The 21,385-nt window shown below is 58.5% G+C and overlaps 1 protein-coding gene across 5 annotated transcripts; it reads right to left on the reverse strand.

Annotated features, from left to right (window-relative positions):
• Positions 1-1,893: 1,893 nt before the first annotated feature.
• ADORA2A (adenosine A2a receptor) lies at positions 1,894-19,549 on the reverse strand. Of its 5 annotated transcripts, XM_058531962.1 has the most exons (4): positions 19,495-19,534; positions 17,080-17,780; positions 9,762-10,338; positions 1,894-3,664 (listed from the first exon to the last, which is right to left on the reverse strand). In XM_058531962.1, the coding sequence occupies exons 3-4, from the start codon at positions 10,091-10,093 to the stop codon at positions 2,758-2,760; spliced, it is 1,239 nt and encodes a 412-aa protein (XP_058387945.1). In that variant the 5' UTR covers positions 10,094-10,338; positions 17,080-17,780; positions 19,495-19,534; the 3' UTR covers positions 1,894-2,757. The 5 variants fall into 5 exon arrangements, with proteins under 5 accessions (XP_058387945.1, XP_058387944.1, XP_058387947.1 ...); XM_058531961.1 differs by lacking the exon at positions 17,080-17,780 and having other exon boundaries at positions 19,495-19,549; XM_058531964.1 differs by lacking the exons at positions 17,080-17,780; positions 19,495-19,534 and adding an exon at positions 19,123-19,167.
• Positions 19,550-21,385: the final 1,836 nt, after the last annotated feature.

Below are 21,385 nucleotides of genomic sequence, written 5' to 3' on the forward strand. Positions count from 1 at the left end.
CATGGGGCCGGGCCAGTTTTCACATCTCCCTGATGCTGCTTCTTTGGGCACCTTCTCCTGCTGAGGTGGACTTTGCCCCTTATGGTCAGGGAGTGACACATGACCTGTCCATGTCTATGTATGTGGCCTTACACTCAAGGCCTGGATCACAGTGGGAGCCTGCATGGGGTGGGGGTGGAGATGGGACGCTGGGCCCCCTGGAGACCTGAGGAGGCATGGTCACGTTGGCCTGGGCTCCAGAGCCAGCCTAAGGGCTGGCCCTAAGAGGGCTTGGGGCTCCCTGTCCCTCAACCCCAAAGCCTGTACACATGAAGCCCAGCACCCAAAGCTTGGCTCCCAAGAGGCCTCAGAAAAAGCTGGAGGATGTTTCTTCCTTCCCTACCTTTGTGGTTCTCTTTCTGGCCTCTCCCCACAACTGGCCATGAGGACTAACAGCGTTTGTGTTCTTGGCCTCCTCAGCACAGCCCAGGCCACCATTCTGCCCTCAGCCCACGGCCGGCACCGACCAGAGTGTGCAGGAGGGAGGAGCAAGCTGGTGAGGACAGGGGTGGGCTGGGCATTTATTTCAGAGGTTCTCAGCCCTGGCCGGCTGTCCATTAAAAACCCTGGGGGATTACTGCTACCTGGGTCCACCCAGGGTCCCTGGGGCAAGGGCGCAGGCTTCGGTGCTTTCCAAAGCGTCCTAGGTGTCTCTTCTGTGCAGCCAGTCTAGAAGACCTCTGGCTGATGTAACAGTAAAATATAGCTGAAACAAATCTGTGTTGGTTTGGGGATGCTCACATTTGCATCTATGCAGTAAAAGTATAAAGATGGAAAAAAAAGTAAAAAGTCATGGAACAAAATGAAATCCCGGAAAGTGGTTGTTTCTAGGTGAAGGAAGCAGGGTAATAACATGGGGAGGGGTCAGATACTTCCCCTGTGGTTGTAATGTTTCATTTCTTGAGCACAGTGGTGGGAGCATGGTATTGTTCTATACTTTTGAGGTTGGTTGAAATAGTTCACCATAGGGGAAAAAAAACATCGTAGATGTTGCAATGAGAGAGACCTGGGTTTTAAGTTGACTTCTGTCACTTACTAGCTGTGTGACCTGGGGCAAATACTTAACCTCTCTGTTCAAGAGAGGTTGTTTAGTCTCTCTGTTGTTTAGTCATCTGTACAATGGGGCTCACAAAGTTCTAACACTCTGCCCCGGCCCTGCCTGAGTGTCCCTTCGAGACTTGAGACCAGACTGGCCCTCAGACTGGAGCAGGTTGCTGCCTTCCCCCTGGGCCTCAAACTTGTCCATCACAGAGGATGGCACCACCTCCTCAGGCAGGGGCCCAGGGGCAGGCATCAGAGCAGGAAACTCCCTTCCTTGCAGGTTTCTTGTTGGGAGTAGGAGGTGGGTAACTCCAGGGGAAGGCAGTTTAACCCCCTCACCCATCTGTTTCTAGATCCTTCTGTGGTCTCTCAGCTGAGGGGTGGAGCAGGTAGATGGGGAGGGTGGGGCACAACTCTGAGAAGGTAATATACAAAGAGATCTTCCTCCGAGGACAGTAGGAAGTTCAGGAGGGAGGGAGGAGGCTGGTCCCCACACTAAGGGAATGCCTAGGGCTGCAGGGGTCAGGGCCTCTGGAGGGAAAGTGGCAGGGGAACGAGCGCCCTCCTCCCACAGCCCCTTTGCACAGGAACGCAGGTCTGGGGCTGTGAGTGGGCATTTAGATTCTGGTGCAACCAGGCAGCCTGTCCTCTTGGAGGATGGGAGCCTGGGGAGGCCCCCACCCCGGGCAGGCAGGGTGTCTGTCTGTCTGCCTGCACATATGCACACACTCTCTCACACCTGCCACACACACCTATATATGTGTGCCAGGCCTGGCTATGGAGTAGGGAAAGGAATTCAGACGCCACTCTCGCTGGACAAGCATAAAACACAACATGGCTCATTTTTATTTTATCTCAGAAAAAAACATTCTCTACAGAAGGAAAGGCAGTTAGATAGGGCCTCTACATGGGCAGCTCTGAGCTACCCAGGCACACCCCATGCTGGCCAGCCCCGAACTCCTCCCCTGAGCCCACGCTCTGGCACCACTCTATTACAACTCCCTGTCCCCAAGCCCAACTTTGTCACCCCAAGAGATGGGCTCAGGACTGACGGATGAGAAGTGTATGGCAGCTCATGGCAGCCAGAGAGGACTGCCTGGGCCTCCCTGGGCCAACTCCTGGTGCCAGGTTAGCAGCAGGACCAACAACAGACCCAGCAGCCAGGGAGGGAAGATAACAAAATAAAAAGGATTTCCTCACGCTTACATTTTCTCCTGGGGAAAAAACAGTCAAATCCCACCTCCGTGCACAGCGGCTCCAGAACCTCGGAAAGTCTGGGGAGGGTGGTGTGTGTGTGGCAGGGTGCCTGTTAGAGCCCTTTCCCAGCCTTAGGGCCAGCCAGTCTGCTCTGCCACAGCTGCTCTGCAGAGACAAGGTGGCACTTCTACATGCTTCCAGAGTGGGGGACCAGGCCCTCTCCAGCCAAGATGCTCTGGTGCCGTGGCCCTGGCCTTGTGCAGGACCTCCCAACATGAAACATCCACTTCCTCGGACTCCAGACCTTTCCTGCTGGCCCTCATGCTGCTCCAGCTGGGGCTCCCTCCTCTCAGTCCAAAGTGGGAACTGGCCGCAGGAAGAGTCTCCTGGCACACGCACTCATCTCCCAACGTGACGGGTTCCTCCAACCAGAAAGAGAAAGATTTCCTTCCCTTAGGAAGGGGCAAACTCAATGGGTCATCAGGACACTCCTGCTTCATCCTGGGCCAGGGGGCCCTCAAGGCCAGGGGACTCTGGGCACACCCCCTTGAGCTCGTGGCTAAGGAGTTCCACGTCTGGGAGGCCCGTGTCTCCATGGGACTTGTGGGCACTCCCTCCACTCACCAGCCCCAGGGCATAGCCATTGGGCCGCCGCTCAGGATGGGGGGCGCTGCCGTTGGCCCACACCCCAGAAGGGTGGCCGTTGAGGCGGAGGCTGACCTGCTCTCCATCATTGCCCTGAGCTGCCAAGGCACGGGCACTGGTGCCACATGCCTTGAAGGGCTCCTGCTGCCTCAGGATGTGACTGCGAATGATCTTGTGGAAGGTCTGGCGGAACTCGCGGATGCGGTAGGCGTAGATGAAGGGATTCACAACGGAATTGGTGTGGGAGAGGATGATGGTCAGGTACATGAGCCAGGAGGGGGCATGGTCCCACTCAGGGCAGAAGAAGGTGAAGCAGTTGATGATGTGCAGGGGCAGCCAGCAGAGGGCGAAAAGCCCCACAATGATGGCCAGCGACTTGGCGGCATGGACCTCCTTCTGCAGCGTGGACCGAGCCCGCTCGCCTGGCAGAGGATGGCTCTCCATCTGCTTCAGCTGTCGCCGGGCCGCCAGGAAGATGCGCAAGTAGACGCCCAGCATGAGCAGCAGGGGCAGCAGAACACAAGCGAAGAAGTTGTAGTACACCATGTAGTTCATGGGGACCACATCCTCAAACAGACAGGCCACCTGGCCCTCCCCGCAGTCCTTCGAGTGGTTCTTGCCCTCCCTCTGCTGACGGCAGTTGTTCCAGCCCAGCATGGGCGTCAGGCCGATGGCAAACGACAGCACCCAGCAGACCGCAATGATGCCCTTGGCCCTCATGCCGGTCACCAAGCCATTGTACCTGGGGAGACGAGACCAGCATCAGAGGCCTGAGAAAAAAGGGCTAGGCAGGGCCCAGGGTAAGAAACCCAGAGTGGCACCCTGATCCCCCTGTCACTGGGGGTAAGGTCCTGGACCAGCCGCTCCCTGCCTCCTAGCCTCAGCATCCTCTTCTGTTCAGTGCAGGTCTAAGCCTTGCCTTTTCTCACAGAAGGTGATGGGAGAGCCGGCACCCTGGAAAGGGGAACCACTGCACAGACATTCAGACGATTATTGAATAGTATTACCAGTAGTCCTGGAACTTAATTAGTTTGGTTGAGGGAATTCATAAGTGATTTTTTTTTTCAGGGGGGAAGAAGTTACCACCTCCATGTTGCTCTTAGTTGATGCTAGAACAGGTTTCCCTTCAGAGTGGGGATGGGTCAGGAGGGTGGACTCATTGGCTGGGGGCAGAACCAGCCAGATCAGACCTGTCGGCGATTCATGTGTCTTGTGCTCCACGCGCTTCCTTCCCCACTTGACTTGGGGCCGCTTGGGGGCAGGGCTTTCCTGCACCCCTCTTTGCATTGCCAGCACTGAGACAGGGACACACAGCAGATGCCAAGAAAAAATATGCTTTACTTAATTCTAGAATTGGAAGCATCCATAGAAACGATATAGTCCATGGGTGACAAACACAGGGGCCTACAGGTGACAAATGTGTGAGGCAGGTTGGCAGGGCACTTCCTCTGTGCAGGAGGCAGCTGATGCTGCTCAGCCCCTGGCCTCCATGCAAAATATGCACCCAGCATTGCTGGACCTCAGCAGGGGCTGGGGAGCTGATTGCCTCAGTAAAATCTCCCACGGTTTAAATTTTGTCAACTAATTCAAATTAAGAAAACAACAACAACAAAAAACCTGTGGCCTCTGACCCCTAATCTAGTCTAACCCCCTCGTTTTATAGGTGGAGAAACTGAGGCCCAAGGAGAGGAATAGACCTGCTATGGATGTTCTAGGAGCCCAGAGGCAACTTGGGCCAAGGTAAGTTTGTCAGTTCTGAATCTCTGTCAATTCTAAATCCAAACAGTAACCAGGTGGGCCATTCCCAGGAGCTCCGCGGCCCCACTCAGTGGTGGCTTGGGTGCCTGCAACAGCGCCGGGCAGGAAGAGGGTCATGGACTCACTCATTTCTACCAAGCCATAGAGAGCCCGCACTGCCCTGTTTGCCTGTTCTGGAGGCTCAAATGCAAAGTCACAGGCTTTTTTTTTTTTTTTTCCCTTTCATTTAATACTTACATAGTGCTTGCTCTGTGCCCACCCTGTTTTTAGTACTCTACAAATAGTAATTTATATAATCTCATTGAATGGGAGGCTGTTTTAATGTTGATATTTTTCCTGAGAAAAGTACATCCCTTCCTGGGTTCTAGTGCTGGTGTGTTCCTTTTTAGCCATGCTCTGTCACTCTGCCTCTCTGAACCTCAGTTTCCTCATTTGTAAAATGGGACTAAGAATCCGGGGACTGTGAGCACTGCTCCATGAGGGCAGAATGTAGAATCAGTGGGTGGAAATTACAGGGAGGCGATCGTGGCTCAGGGTAAGTAAGAGCTCAGCTGAGCTGTTCACAGGAGAAATGGGCTGCCTCAGGTAGTAGTGAGCTTCCTGTCATTTGAGGCAATCAAGCAGAAGCAAGCAGCTATAGGGACTGTATATATCCAGTGTATAGCAGACACTGGAGGCCACCTGCTTTGGGGATTTTCCAGTTGTCCTCCAGCAGCAGCCCCTCCCACCCGCATTTCCAGGCAATCTGGAAGTGGAGGTGTGGGGAAAGAGAGGGGCTGAATGATATTCACTGAATGAATGAGGTAGTGGGGACATCAGGGCCTGGCCACTCGAAGGCTTCTGGGGATATGGTCTGAAAATCTCTGGCCTGTCCAATTGTCTACTTTTACAGACAAGGAAACCCAGGAGGGGAAGTCCGCCACTGCATTCTGAAAAGACAGCCCCATGTGGACACAGAAACAAACACACATTAACAGCACTTGCCTATGTGTGCAAAGAATATCTCTGGAAGGATTCCCAACACTGCCTTTCAGGAAGGGAACTGGAGGTGGGGCAGGGGGCAAGGGGGACAATTTTTTTTTTTTTTATAATTTTATTTATTTTATTTTTTTTTTCCCCCTAAAGCCCCAGTAGATTGTTGTATGTCATAGCTGCACATCCTTCTAGTTGCTGTATGTGGGACGCGGCCTCAGCATGGCCGGAGAAGCCGTGCGTCGGTGCGCGCCAGGGATCCGAACCCGGGCCGCCAGCAGCGGAGCGCGCTCACTCAACCACTAAGCCACGGGGCCGGCCCCAAGGGGGACAATTTTTCACCGTATACCCTTTTGTTCTTTTTTGATGTATGTGCGGGAATTACTTATTTAAAAAAAAAAAAACAGATTAATTTTGTTATTCAAAAGAAAGCCCCTTAGGCTGAGAGCCCTGGACCCAGTCCTCCGGGGGGGCTGGAATAGCTTTAGGGCTCAAATGGAACCACAGCTGAGCCACACCCTGGCCCAGCAGCATCCCCTAGGCTGCGTCAGTGACTAAGACAGACATAGCTTGGTCTCCTGGGCCCCAGACGTAGACTGTCCAGTGGCGAGGGTGCCAAGGCCATCCAGCACCACACTCTGCCATTCCAGGGAGCCCAGAGGTGTCATAGGAAGCAGGTGCTGCATTTGGAGGTGCCCCTGCATCCCTGTGTCCTCCAGCTCACAGGCTCAGGCTGCCTCTTCCATGTTGGGGACTTACCCTGTGATCCAAGAATACCCCCCACAATTCTAGGCGGGGCTTCATGTGCATTTGTCCTACACTGAGGAGAAGGCAGAGTTGTCAATGGAGCCAGTGATCCAAGAATTAAAGAGCCACTGACCTACGAGTGAAACCCAAACTCCCAGGCTCGGGCAGGCAGGCCTGAGCCAGCCTCACACACTCCCTGCCCACCTGTTCGTCTCCCTCTGTCACCTCTCCCTGGCCCAGAGCCCACATGCTCTTCCTTGAGGCCTTTGCCCAGGCTTGGTCCCTTCCTGTAACCTGTCCCCCCACACACACACATCTTGTAAGACCAATCCAGCGTCACCTCCTCCAGGGAGCCCTCTCTCCCCATCTTGCCCTCCTTAGAAGGCAGGGCACTCAGGTTTTGTCCCCACAGAGCAATTTACCACATACGACTTTAGGCCTTTGCACCAACTGCTGCCTGATACTCGGCCTGTTTCCCAAGGAGAGAGAGCGCCCACCAGGGGCTAACGTGAGAGACAGGAGACAATGGTACAAAAGTCCCCTGGGAAAAGAAAGCCTTTGTTTCTTGCCCTGGGTTTGCCCTCCTCTGGGGACACCAAGAGCTCCCATCTCTGCCTCTGGCTAGGCTTCTTTCTCACCAACTCCTGACCAGGCCCTGCCCTAACACCAGGGTCCCTGCACTTGGGAAGGAGCACATAGATTTTTCCAAAACTGAACTATTTAAAAAAAAAAAATTAATGGTGAGTGGTGCAGGCCTGGGGCTAGGCGTGCAGGGCATTGGTCAGAGACTAGACCTCAGAGTAGCCAAATGGACCTACTGAGTGGAGTGGAAAGGGCATGTAGAGGAGGCTAGATCCCCAGCTGGAAGGGGACAGGGGGAGGGGCAGGGCCCCAGAGCTGCCAGGAGCTCTGGTTCTCATTTGCCTCCTCTAGTTCCCCCTGGTGCACAGCTTGCTCTCAGGAGGCCCCACAGACACCTCATGCGCCTCGTCCTTCCTGGCCCTCGCCAGCCCAGGGCTCTTAAGGAATAGGAAAGTAGAGGGACCCGAGGGAATCTAGAACAGTGTGCGGGGCCCTGGAGTCCATCTGCGTCAGGAGACACTTTTCTTTCTCCGGCTCTGGCCTCCTCATGAGTAACACAAAGGTCATAACATCTGCCCTGGCCAGAGTGCCGGGCAGGCTGTGACGATCAAAGGAGACACTGCCCTAACATCCTTTGGCAACTGTGAAGCTCTCTGCCCGAGGGAGAGGATGAGCAGCAATCATCGTGTCATCCCCATCAGCCCCCATATCCGAGATCCAGGCTGAGCCTTCCAAAGCCTTAGCAAGTGGAGCGCAAATGGCCAAGGTCTGGGTGGATCTAGGTCTCGCTCTGGAAGATCATGGGAGTCTGGGATATAGATGGGGGGCGGGGGGTGCCTGGGTCCATCAAGGGGCCTGGCTCTGAACCTCCAGCAGCTCAAGGAAGAGCTGAATCCCCACCCACCCCACCCTGCCGGCCCTCCTCAGGGCCCCGTCACTCCCATCCACTCACTGGACGCTCACCATACCTCTGTGAGCTCAGAGGGACAGAGAGGCCTTTCCCATTTTATAGATGAGGAAATGGGCCCAGAGAGGGGCAGCTGACTTTCCCTGGTCACACAGCATGTCCCATCCTTCTACATCAGGGAGTCATTCTTTTGACGCTGAGAAAACAGAGACAAGAAAAGGAAGCCGAGGCCCTTTCAGCTGAGACCAGCAGCCCTGCTCTCTCCCTAGAATCGCTGTTGCCCTTTGAATCAGGGAAGAAAGTGAAAGCAAGGCCTCTGCCTTCCCTCTGAATATTCCCACCAGGGCCAGCCCGGGCCCAGCCCATGCTCAGCCGGGCCCCTGAAGTGGATACCAATCCTTCTCTCTCTGGTCCACCGGGGAGCCCACAGACAGGCTTCCATATTCTGAGCTGTCCCTTGATGAGCCTGGACTCTAGACTCTGCTCTGCCCACTTAGGCTTGTCCTTTATTAGGGCCGGCCAGAGTCCCCTTCTCTTTTGACAAGGGTCCTAGGCTCTCCCACGATGCAGAGCTCCTATAGGGCTCCTCTCCTTCATCTGAGCAGCATGATGAGGGTGCCTACTTCCCCCTTTGAGCCCAGGTGACAGGTCTCAGAGACTGGGGCCACCCTGCGACCCAGCTCTGCAAAGACTGAAGTCACAGTGGTTGGCAGGCCACGTTTGTTCCCAGACCCAGCTGTGCTACCAACTCGTGTGGCCCTGAGGGCTGGCTCCTTTCTCTGAGCCTCAGTTTTCCATCCAGAAGATGAGAGGGAATGACCTTGAAGGGCCCCCTTGGGTTTGACACTCAATTTCCATTTGCTCATTGAGCCTGCTCCTCCTTCCAGATGGGGCGCCCTCAGCCTGGCGTGGGGCTGCTGGGGCCTGCTCCGTAGGTAGGCGCCCTACCTGTTTGGGAGAATTCACCATGGGGATGGATGGGGTACCCCAGTCCTTTGAGACTTCCCTTAGGGCCTGCAGCCACCCAGGATGTGAAATCCAGCTCCAAGATGGTGAGGCAAGGAGATGGGGCAGAAGGCCCCCAGACCCCCACAGGGAACGGAGGTACTTTCTAGCCTCATCCATAGCCTGGTAGGTGGAGGCCATGCTAAGTAAACTCACCCTCAGGGAAAGTTTTCATTTACACAATACATGGCTGAAGTCACTTCATAAAAGATTCACCATGAAAACCCCGTCCACCAGCCAGCCCCCTGACTGCACAGGCTGTCTCCAAGACTATGAGCACTCGGTGACCTTAGGAGCACAGAATTTGCATACAAGTCCAAGTGACTCACTGTGGCATTTGGCCAAGTCACTTCCCCTCTCTGGGTCATTTTCCTAATGCGCAAACTGCGAGGCCAGCCCAGAGGAGCTGGAGGAAGGTGGGCAGGCGAGCTTCTGGCTCTGAGGTCCTGTGGTTTCCCGCAGTGCCCCGCCCCAGCATCGTGCTGTGTAAAGAACAGTCCAGACGCACCCGCCCAGGCCCAAGCCACACATGTTTGCCAACAGCCAAAGCATGGCAGGCTCAGCCTCCCCTGGAGGGGTCCAGGGAGGGCCAGGGTGCCCTGTGCCCATGGGGATCAGCTAGATTGGCACGATTGCCGGCCACGTGCCAAGGCCTGGGCAGCCCCAGACTGAGCCCCACAGCCCTGTCCTCAGCTTAACGTGCTGACACCACAGACCCACCACAGACATCACCCTGACCCCAGGCTCACCCAGACCCTGGGCACAGACCAGACCCTGGCACAAGCAGCCCTTTCACAGATGTGAAGTGCAGCGTGAGGAGTGCCAGGGAGGAGAACGGGGGGCAGCCCAGCCCTCCCCACCGGCTCACCGGAGTGGGATACGGATGGCAATGTAGCGGTCAATGGCGATGGCCAGGAGGCTGAAGATGGAGCTCTGCGTGAGGACCAGGACGAAGCAGGCGAAGAAGAGGCAGCTGTGGCAGGCAGCACAGAACCCTATGCTGATGGTGATGGCAAAGGGGATGCCAAGGACCCCCACAGCGATGTCGGCCACCGCCAGTGACACCACAAAGTAGTTGGTGACGTTCTGCAGGTTGCTGTTCAGCCACACAGCCCAGCACACCAGCACGTTGCCCAGGATAGCCAGCACAGCGATGGCCAGCTCCACCATGATGTACACCCAGGAATCCGTGGGGGGCATGGCTGCAGGCGGGCAGGGTGAGCAAGGACGCGGGCCGGGCCAGCTCACGGTCCATAGCTGCAGCGCAGCCGGCCCTGCCCTGGCCCCTGAGCCCCTTCCTCACAGGAGCCAAGAGCGTCCCTGCTGGTGGGGGGAGACTCCCCAAAGGCTTTTTCACAGCCAACTCCGAGTCTCCAGAAACCAGGCCCTCTCCAGGGGCTCCCGCGGCATCTTGTCTCTGCTTGACTTCAGAGTTCCTGAGGCACCTGCCAAGGGAGAAGCCTCATGAGGAGGTGGACACTGGCAGAGGGGGCACAGCTGAAGATTCCCAGCCCTCAGCCCCATCTCACCAATGCCCTCCCTGCAGGCCAGGCGTCAGCCTAAGGACGACCCACTGTACCTTGCCTCTCCCACCCTGGAGACAGAGGGCTGGGAATCAGCCCCAGTCTTTGGTGTTTTCTAGGGGAGCCGGGATTCTTTTTGAAGTCACTCTTGTCAGCCCCCCATGCTCAGCTTCTCAAGCCTTCTGTGACAGCCCTGCCAGTCTCCTGGGTCCCTGAGCTCACCGCCACCTCCTTGACCCTCCTGGAAAGGCCCCCTCACCCCTGGGGCTCTCCCAGGCCCACCTACCTTCTCTCAGCCTCAGTCTGCTGCATCCCCCAAGAGCTCTCCCTGGGAACTACCAGCACCCACCTATGCTGCCCAGTTAAGGAGCAGGCCGAGACCCCTAGAGCTCCCACCTGGAAGGATCTGGGGGGCCGTGTGGTCCTGTCTCCCACTGCTGGCAGGTAGGCCCCCTTCCCCTTGCCGGTGGTGCTGCACAGGGTGGCAGAGAGGCACAAAGGGAGCCCGCCCCTCAGCAGCCCCGCCAGCTGACTGCACATCTGGGCGGGGCAGCCACCTCCCCTCCCCCTCTCCTTCCTCTTCCCACGCCCGCTTCCCAGCCTGCTCCTCTGCCTGGCTGATGCGGGGACAGACTGAATTCAGTTTGGTGCTGGGCAGATAGCAAGGGGCTCAGCTGGGACTTGCTGAGGGACTGCAGGCAAGAATGTTTTTCCTTTCTGGGCCTCAGTTTCCCCATTGATACAGTGAGAAGGCTGGACCCCAGATAACCTCTCGGGGGCATTTTGGCTCTCACCCGTGATTCTTTGAGAAGGAAATAAACAGATTTGAAAGGGCTCCCCCAGTGTCAAAATGCCGTAGAAATGTAAAGAATTATTGACACCCCTCAGAAGCAGAAATAGAAGTAGAGGTCTCGGTCTCCCCCCACAACCCCCAGGGTTCCCCCTTGAGCTTGTGAAATGTTCTCCATCCCCACTGCCAGCCCAGGGGCCTCTCCCTACCACCTCTGCCCCTACCTTGTCACACTCACATGTGCTTCCCAGTGGCGTCCCCCCATGCCAAATCCACCCCCTCCTCCAGTCCTGGGCCCTCATGGGGCCCAAGGAGTACGTGGGCAGCCGCTGCCGCCTGCCCAGGGACAAGAAGCCCCAAGCTGCCTTTCAGCTGCCCGCACGTGGGCTCAGGGGGCTGCATCCTCTCTCTCTGCTCCAGGACACGAGGGATCGAGCGGGACTTGGGAGAAGGTTGCTCGGGGTCCTTGGCTGTGTTCAAAGGGCCAGGCTCCCCTCACCCCATCCAGGAGGTGATGGAGGGCTGCAGTAGGTGAACCCCGAGCTTCCTTCTAACTCTAATGTGCCTCAGGTGGCTGGAGCTGGGTGGGCATGGGCTGCAGCCACTCCCAAGGGGCATGTTCTGTGCCCACTAGGAGGCTCGGAGTGGAGCGCCACACACCAGGGAGCAGGAGGAGAGAAAGAACAAGCCCCTGAGAAACAGAGAGGTTTCCACAGCCTGTGGCAGGGGCAGACCAAGGGGCCATGAATGTGGCGTACTTGCCAACCAGCTGCTCACAAAGCATGTCACTGGCAGAGGCGGGCCAGACCAAGTTTCCTGGTGCCATCCTTGGCCACACAGAGTGTCCTTCTGTGCTCCCAGCCTGCAGCCCAGAGCAGTGTTCACCACGGGCTCTCCAACTGCAGAGGCTGTGTATCCAGGGTCTCGTCCCCATTCTACAGAAGGGAAGTGACAGACCCAGGCCTGCCTCCCACCTGGGAGCCTCCCAGGCCCAGCAGCAGCAGCAGAGCAGCAGTCCATTGTCCAGTCAGGCCCAGCGAGCCCCAGGGACCCTGCCTCCCACCACAGTGAGCAGCCTACCTTCCTAGCCTCCTCACAACCGCTGGCCATCCTTCTTACACCGGCATTGGCCTCTCCAGGGGAATCTGCATTGAGAGGCACCACAGCCTCTGCCAATCTGACCAACCCAAGCTAGAAGCCTGACTCAGCCCCAGACCATCGTCCAGATTCAGAGGGCCCTGCTCGGGGGCAATGATCCACCTAGCCCAAATACGTACCACATTTCTGTGGAGCTGAGGCCAGGCTGCCGGCTCCACTGCCCAGAGCCCTGCTGACGGAGGTCACACTCCAGCACCCGCCTTGGATGCCGGACTGAGTCCACATGAGCTGGGATGCCCAGTGTGGAAGGGCCTTTGAGGGGCCTAACCCAGCCTTCTGTTCAGTGTGGCTCTCCGGGCAGCCCCGGGTGCCGGCCTGTGTACCCCTAGTCCTCAGGGTCTCCCTACCACCTTCTGTGCTGTGGGCTCCCCTGTTGAACAGTGCCTGATACCAACACCCTTGCCTGACTAAACCAAAGCTGCCTTCCGGCTGTCCACCAGGCCTGGGGGCCCTCCCAAGTCTCACTGAATGCAACAGATCTCCTGCCCAGGTCAGTCCTGCAAGGAGCTAAAGACACACCTACCCCTACTGCTGCTCAGGGCCTAAAAAGCTGCCTCCTTGCAGGTCCGGCTCCCCCTCTGCCCTTCCGACAGCATTCCTACAGGCTCTTCCAGCTGTTGCCAGCACACCCCAGGGTGAGGCTGGCCTGGCTCCACAAGCAACCTGAACACATGCCAAACCAGACTCTCCCAGCCCAGAGCCCGTGGCACCGCAGGGCCGGCAGAGCTGTTCTGCGGGAAGGTTGGGAGCTCTCCAGCTGTAGGCCAGCAAATGGGCCCAGGGGTGGGGGCGTCATGACTTGTGGCCTTTCCCAGACTTTTGTGGTATAAATGCTCCCATTATGGCCAATTTTAAGCTACTAATGTGTCACTGACAGGAATTGGGAGTCAACGCACACAGCTCACAAGAGCCCGTGCCACCGGGCTCCAGCCACCAAGAAGCCACCAAATCCAACACTCTCCCAGGGGCTCTCTGCCTAGACACCAGGACTCTACTCCAGACCTTGTTAAATAGCCTGTGTGGCCTGGGAGCTTGGGAAATGAGGGCGTGGGGGCGTCGGGGGTCATCTGTGTTCTCATTGGCCCCATGAACCCCATTTTACAGATGAGGAAGCTAAGGCCCGAAGAGGTTAATGACCTCTCCCAGCCTTACCGTGAGCACAAAAGGGTGGACTAGAGCAGGGGGAAATGCCCATGGAAAACACAGCAACAGGAAGATTTCCTGGGGCCTCCCAGCCCCTCTCTGCTTCTCTCCCTTCAGAGGCCTCCAAGAGAGACAGGAAGGGAGGCCCAGGGGGAGGGGGCCGGGGGTGGGGCCAGGATCTGGCAATTTCCTATCCCTCTCTGTTGGCTCTGTCTGTCTAATTAATCCTTTAGTCATCTGTTGCTAGCCAGGGAGGGAAATTAAATATTAATAATGTAATATTTCCCTGTGATTGTCCCTTGTTGGGGACAGGGCAGAGGGCAGAAGCTGTCCCATGCAAACTGGAGACACACGCTAAGGAACGTGCCTGATAAGTCTTGAAAAGACAACTTCATAGGATTCCCACCACGCAGACCCAAAATTGCCGCCTCTTCTTGCCTTCCTCCTCACCTCTACCGGCCTGACCACTTTAATTAAAACTCTATTTAATCAAAACCCACATATTTCCTGGCCCACTTCTGGCTCCTTGTACGTCAGACTAGCAAGGCTTTCTATACCCATGCCCAGATGGCCGTACCCCCCAGAGCCTGCTGGATGGAGGTGCCCACCAGCTTCCAGACAGGACCCTGCACACCTGCTCCTGGGTGTGGCTAAGGGCAAAGTACTGAGCCCAGCGTAGCGACTTAGACCTGTTGCAGCCACGCTGGGCCCATTCCTGGGTTCCAGAATCTCGGCCTGAGAATCCTCCACTACTTGCTGGTAGCAAATGTTTCCATATACCCACTAGGTGCCAGGGAGCTCTGCGCCACCTGCTGCTGGCCTGGCCCAGCAGGGCCCTGAGCCTACAGCAAGGCCCTCGAAGGAGGAGCTGTCCCAGGAGACTGTCCTGAGAGCCAGCTGCTACCCTGGTGTGCAGGTCACTCCCTGCCTCCAGGACTTCAGCTCCCACCTAAGAGGAGCCTGTAAACCACAGTTTTAAAGCACAAGAGGAAAATTCAGGCTAAGAAAGATAAGCAATAGCATCCAAAATATGGAGATTAATTCATTCCAGAAGAGGTGAAGGTAATAATCTAAAAATGATTTTCAAAGACATTTAGGATCTTCAAAGAGATAAAGGAACAGCATCCATAAACAAGAATGAGAACTTATGAATCAATTGGCAGAAACAAGAACAGGCGAATATGAACAAGAAATAATATAAAGTCCTGGAAATGAAAAATAGACTGAGATAGAGAACACAATCAATGTGATACGCTTCAGGTATGGACACAGTTGAGCAGACATTTGGGGATTTGAGGATAGGAATTCTCACAGAAACCTCACAAAGAGACAAAGTCTCTGAGGAGACAGTGGAGAGACATGGAAGGTAAATCAAGAAGTGCCAACATCTGTCTTGTGGGAGCTCAGTCAGGGAGAGGAGAGGGCAACAAGCAAAGAAGAAACAGCTGGACAGGCAGCTCGGCTCCTGCTCCCAACCACAAGCCCTCCACTGGCTCTGCACGACTGGCTTTTGGAGTGGCCCAGGCCTGGGCACAAGCCTCCCAGAACCCCTGGGCCCCAGGACCCACCAAGCCCCTCTGCAAACTCATCAATAGGAGCAGGGCAGGTGTCTTCTAGTGTTGCCTGGAGGTGAGCAACCACTGAGCGCTGGCGCCGCTTCCCTCCCTCCCTGCAGGGCTGCCAGCGGCTCCAACTTCAGGAACTTGGTGCGGGCTGGGCCCGCGGTACGGAGGCAGGCACCCAGTGGGGCCCCCTCCCCCACTACCCCTCGGGTGTGCAGCTGCTGCTCTCAGCTCCTGGGGGCAGGATGTGGGCAGGAAAAAGGCGGAGAGCCAGCTCCCTGCACTGAGCCTGGCCCCCAGAGGAGCCTCCACATCACCAGCCCCTAGGGCCCACACGGCCTGCCACAGCTCCCTTCTCCCACTGGGGGCCCAGAATCCCCCTCCCATCCCCACGTGTCCAGGCCAGATGCCAGAGAGGCTGCAGGCCCCGCCTTTCCCAGCCTGAGGTGGCCACTCACCCCCTCACTGGCCACCTCATCTGACAACCCCTCCAAGTGGCCACTCCTCACACAAGGGTGCTGGGTGCCCACCCTGTGGAAGGAGCCCAGGTGGGTCCCACTCCTGCTCCATCCTACATTCCCTGAAACCCTGAGCAAGAGGCTTCCCCTCTGTGCCACAGCTCCGCATGTGTACAGCAGGTTGCTGTGAGATGGCATGCCGGACGGTACTCGGCACCCACTCCTCCCTCAAATGAACCCGCTAATAACGGGATGACAGGCACTATGGTGCCTGAAGAGGGGAATGGGGGAGGGCGGTTCTAGATGGCCCTGAGAACAGACCATAGTGAGCCTGGGGTGGGACCCTGGCAGAAGGCTGGCCTGTGAAGGGGCAGTGCCAGGTCCATGGCCCCAGGGGCTCCCCAGAGGGTGGCTACATTGAGGACAGGAGGGAGGTGGACCTGCTTCTGGGGTCTCTGGGATGAAGGTGTGATGGCGCAGCCCTGGAAGCTAAAGAGAGAGGGCAGGAGGGTGAGTTGGATTGGCTCAAGCACGGCCTATGGGTTGGGCCAGGGGCCACACATTTCTGCCACTGCTCCTTCGGCCACTCAGTGGTCCCTTGTGCCCAGCTCATGGTTTGCAGAGGCCACTGAGGAGCCAGAGGTGAATGTGTCTATGATGGATGGGCAGACTGACACCAGCCCTGGGGGCGTCTGGGCAGAGACCACCAGCCCAGACACCAGGGGAGGCACCAGAGTGACACTGCCCGCCTCTCCACGGCATGCTGAGGCAGCCTTTCCTCTAGGTGACAGCTGGGCTGGCAGGAGAAGCAGCAGCAGCAGAGATGGGAACCACAGAAAGACAGTGCCAGCCCCTGCCCAGCAACTTCTAAAACAGGCCTGTCCTGCAGAAGGGGGTGTGGATCCAGAGGAATCTGGAAGGCTTCTCAGAGAAGGGGCCATTTGGGCTGGACTTGGAAGATAGGGAGGTGAGGGGAGAGATTCCAGGAAAAGACAATAGCCTGTGCAAGGCTCAGAGGCATGTCAGAGAAGGCCTGGGGGTGCTGGAAAGCTGGAGCATCTTGCCTTCCCTAGGCACCCCCCTCCCTGGGCTGGAGTGAGGGGCAGCCGCTCTTCCCCTCCATCCAGACCCTCCTGTCCCTGGCAGGATCCCATGCTTCCACACTGCAGCAGCCCCTTCCATGATTCTGTGGGCAGGGGCTGGGGACCTCTACTACCACACTGCCCCTTCCCACCACCCAGAGCTCACAGGCTGTGTTCAGGAGGTGAGCAGTGTCTTGGGGCTTCTCTCTGCATCCTGGCTCTGAGCTCCTGCCCATTCCCCAATTCCCTTCCTCCATCTGTAGGCCCAGTACAGACCTTCAGGGTTCCACCCTCAGGCACCGCACCCCCACTGCTCCCTCCAACCTCCAGACCACGGGGCAACCCCTCCCTTCTGTGGCCGCCAATGCTTCCCTGGGCCAAAACCCCTTCCCTGGGAGCTGGGACTCATCCCTTTTGTCAACTCAGCACCTGACTCTGGCAGTCTCCTCAGCAGCCCCTGACACACTCACCAAAACCCCTTCTCAGCCCATCCTTCACGCCTTTGCTGTCCATCTGGTCATCCTTCCCTTGGCTCTCCCGTGTGCATATCTTCCAGTGCCCAGTTTGAGTTTTGGCAGACAAGACACACCCCACAAGACGGTGGGATGGCAACTGCAGCTCCTCCGGGGTAAGGTGGCTCAGAAATGAGGCAGGTTAAATGGTAGCAAGAGCTACTGTGGGATTTCAGGTAACTGCTGAGAGCCGCCAGGGGCTGTGGTCCTACACCACAGGCACTGCCCAGGGTTACCTGGACCCTGAATTTTGTGGGGTGTGATGCCCTGAAACCAAGTGCTTGCTGACAGTCCAACTCTAGTCCACATGTCCCTCTGCTGACAGCAATCCCTTGTGGTGTCCCTGGACCCCACAAAGCTAATAGCCTCCCTCCAGGGTTCCCCAGCTCAAGCACAGACCCCAACCTGTCCTCTGGTCTGCCCCTCTCCCCCAGCCAATGCCCGCCTTTCATTTACTCTCCACCACAAACCTGAATGTTAAGCATTGTTTCTATCATTCTGCTTGTTTTACAGATGAGAAGACGGATTCGCAGGGGCAGTGACTTGTCCAAAGCCGACCAGCGAGTGAGTCAAGACCAGAACACAGGTTTGGGCATCAAAATATCCAGTCCATTAGGTTGCCCTTGAAGCCAGCCATTGCCCTCTTAGGCTGTGGACTCCTAGGGGGCAGGACCAGGGTGTGGTCAGGGACCTGCACTTCACAGGCCAACATGAGGGCGGCAACATGCAAGCCCCCAAAGCCTGTCTCCTGCCAGCCGTGTCTGGGCTGCCCTCAGCCTCCCAGAGGCAATGAACAAGAAAGCCGGCTTAGCCCAGAAACTGATCTGCACTAAAGGGATGGGGATGGAGGGGCAGTGGCCCGAGGGACACTAGGATCCGGGAGAGGCAGGAAGACCCCAAAGGGCAAGGGCAGAGCAAGGAGGTATTGACACCACTGCCAGTGGACAAGCCACAGTGAGGAGCTCCTGCCATGGACCTGCTGAGACCCTGAGATGGGGGTCCAGTCCACAGGGCAGTGCCTTCCTAGCCCACCCAAGGCCTCCAGGACCAGCCACAGCAGAACTAATGAGGCAGCCCCTGACCCCACAGCATCCTCCCTGGCCCACTGTGCTCCAAAGGGCTCTCCATCAAGGTCCCCAGGGCCAGGAAATCCAGGGGCAGCCCTGGCTGGGCATGGAGGTGACATGGAGAGTCTTCTGGAGGGTGCAGACCCTGGGAACCCACGGCAGCTGGACAGCAGAGGCCCAGGGGAGGGCAGCCTGAGCTCCAAACCAGAGGGAAGCACAGGCCCTGTGGGTGGAAACGGGCGGGGGTGCTGCCCGCGGTGGGGAGGGAGAGCTGGCTAAAGGGGGCGGCCTAATCATCCCCCAGAGGCCAAGGGCAACTCCAGTCCTGGGGTAAGGCGGTGGGGAGACCCGTCCTGCTTTTCGCTGTCTCTCTTCTCCCGCCGCAGAGCTCTCGGCCTCCCCCTTCCTCCTATTGTACAGTCGGGGAAATTAAAGTCTAAAGCGGGATGGCGGTGCCCGGAACGCAGAGCTCTCTGCTCCCCTGGCCCGTGGCCCCCTCCTTGATCCCTTGGGCCGCCCTGCGCCAAATTCCTCGAGAGCTGCCACCATTCCCGCCATTCCTACCTCAGCTCAGGGCTGCCCGGCAGACGGCCAGGACCGGTCCGAATCACGCACGCATCCCGCCCGTCCTCCGGCCCCTCCTGGGTCCCCTAAGTCCGGCTCCCGCCACCACCGTCCACGGGACGCGCCCGGCGGTCAGACTCCCCTTCCTCGCCGCGCCCCGGCGTTGGAGATGCCGAGGTCCGCCCGCGCCGCCCCCGGAATGCCGGTTCCCGCGGCGGCTCCACGCCCCTCGTCCCCGGACCCCACCTGCCCCCAAGGCCGCGCCTCTGCGCCCCCAGCCCAGCCCCGCCAGGGGCGCCCCGAAGGTCATCGAGTGCCCTGGGACCGGCTGTGCGCCCAGACGGACCGATAGACGGTCCCCGCCCGTTACCTGCGGGTCCGGACGCCGGCTCCACACCCCCGCCGCTGGGCCGCCGCTCCCGCACCCCTTCCCCTCTCGCCACCCCTGCGCACCTTCCGGTCCGGTCTGGGGCGGCCAGAGCGTCCGCACACGGCCCTCGACCGGGCTTAGGACGTGCGCCCGCGCCCGGCACCGCCACTGCAGCCGCCCCGCGGGGCAGGGCTCGGACCCCGGCCCATGAACTCCTCCCGGGGAGGCGGGAAGAGGGTCGGAGCGGCGGGGCGCCCTGAGGGCAGGGGACCCGAGCCGCCTGTCCCTCCCGGCCCGCAGCCTCCGACGGCCCGCCGCCGCCCGGCCGCCCTCCCCGGACCCTCGGGACCCCGGACCGGGACCCTGGCTGACCTGCCGCTCGCGCGCCGCCTCCCGCTGTCTCAGCGGCCGCTCGGGCTCCGCTCCGGCCGCTCCGCTCACGGGCGCCCCCTGCAGGCGGCCTCGAGACCCGCGCTGTCCCCGCCCCGCCCTGCCGCGCGTGGAAACCGAGGCCCCGAGGGCGCCAGGGAGGCCGGCGGGGGACCCGAGCAGCCGGCCTGGGAGCCCGGCCGATACTCCCGACGGGGCGACGCCGCGTCAGGCCCTGGCCATGCCGCATACCCCGTTCGTGGCCCCCCAGCGTGCTCTCCCCGCGAGGCTCGCATCCTCCAGCGTCACACCCCCTCCCCTTCGAGGAGCGTCCTGCCTCGGAGTCCCCCTCCCCGCTTGGTGAAGCCCTTCGGGCCTCAGGCCCGTGCTCTCTCCTGTCCAAGAAGCCCCCAGGGCTGCCCCTGCTGCTCTGTCCTCGGGAGCTCTGGTGTCCCTTATCATCGGAGCTGGGCTGGGTCCATGCTCCTGTGTCATCCCCTCCCCAGTGTCCAGTTGTGGCCTGGGAAGTGCCCAGTGCCCGTTCCTTCTCAAATCTTTCCATGGCTCCCCAGTTCCAGAAGGATAAAAGTCCAGCCTCCTTACCATGGAGTTCAAGGCCCTCAGGGTCTCCACTGCCCAGTCCCCGGCCTTGCCCTCCCTTCCTGAGTCTTGCCCTGGGGGCCAGGGTGGAACCTCAGCTCAAAAGATGTCTCTAAGAAACCACCCCAATTTCCAGACTCTGGGCCAGGACCCCTCCTATTCTTACAGCTTCTAGTGCTTCTACTTCTCTGAGCATAGGGAGGGGAGTCACCTGCACCACAGACTAACCTGGAATCTCAGACCCTTGGGCTGGGAGTCTGTCCTCCCCCTGCTTCCCCAGGCCCATGTTCTGGAGACTCCAAATTGGAAATGACCTCACATCTGGCCCCAGCCCAGCCATACAAGGCTACCTGCCTTCTACACTGGAATCTGGATAGACTTGGAGTAACCGCAATTCTGTGCACAGCAGGACAAGCTGCATCAGATGGCCACTGGTGACCAAGGTCTTGCGGGAACCCTTGCATTCTTGAACTTCCTGGGGCCGGCGGGGTCGTGGCAAGAGGCCCAGTGCAGAGGGGCTCCCCCAGGGCCAAGCTGGACCCTCAGGCCGAGGCCGGGGCGGCAGCACGTCTCCCACAGCAGCTCTGCACAGCCAGGCGGGGCGGGAGGTGAGGGCAGGTGGGAAGGGGGAGCACGGGCGCTTGGCCAGCATGTCTGTCTGTCCGAGGAGGGAGAGCCCACCACTTGCCTGGACTCAGCCTCGATCGCCTGGCAGCCTCCCCAGCTCATTCCTGAGCTAAAGCCTGGACTCTCTTCCTCATTTGGCCTGCTAGCTCCCCAGTCCGTTTCTCCTAATGTCCAGTGGGGCCCCCAAGGCCAAAGGAGTTGGAGGAGGGCCAGTTGGGAGGGGTCGCGACCCCAACTTGAGAAAAACCCAAGACGTCATGGGGTGAGGCACGCGTGAGAATGTTCGAACTGGGAACGTCCTGCTGTCCCCAGATGCCTTTCCCATCTTCAATCTGGTCCTGTCGCACCCTTCGCCCCCACTCGCTCCCTGTCCAGGCCTTTGCTGAGCCTCAGCTGGCTATGCTGTCCTCCCCTCACTCACCTCCACTGAAGCAGAACGGGGGCCCAAAGGAGTGTCCCGCCCATCCTCCCATGGCTCTTGCTTGCTTAGTGAAGGAGTTCCCCTACCAGGTGGGGACAATGATCCTGGGACTGCTGGCTGAGGTTGCCCTGGTGCTGTGGCTTTCCCGCAGGCCTTGAGGGACCCACTGCCTACCTGTAAAATGGTACTCCCTTGTTTCTGCCCTGCCACTTCCTGAATCAGACATAAGGAACAGGCTGGGGGCGC

The sequence above is a fragment of the Diceros bicornis genome, chromosome 35 (genome assembly GCF_020826845.1).
Source record: "Diceros bicornis minor isolate mBicDic1 chromosome 35, mDicBic1.mat.cur, whole genome shotgun sequence".
Lineage (NCBI taxonomy): Eukaryota > Metazoa > Chordata > Mammalia > Perissodactyla > Rhinocerotidae > Diceros > Diceros bicornis.

Coding starts and splice junctions, on each gene's coding strand:
- ADORA2A (XM_058531961.1), bottom strand. CDS start 10,093: ATGCCCCCCACGGATTCCTGGGTGTACATCATGGTGGAGCTGGCCATC. Junction 3,665..9,761: donor GCCATCCGTATCCCACTCCG/GTGAGCCGGTGG, acceptor TCGTCTCCCCAG/GTACAATGGCTTGGTGACCG.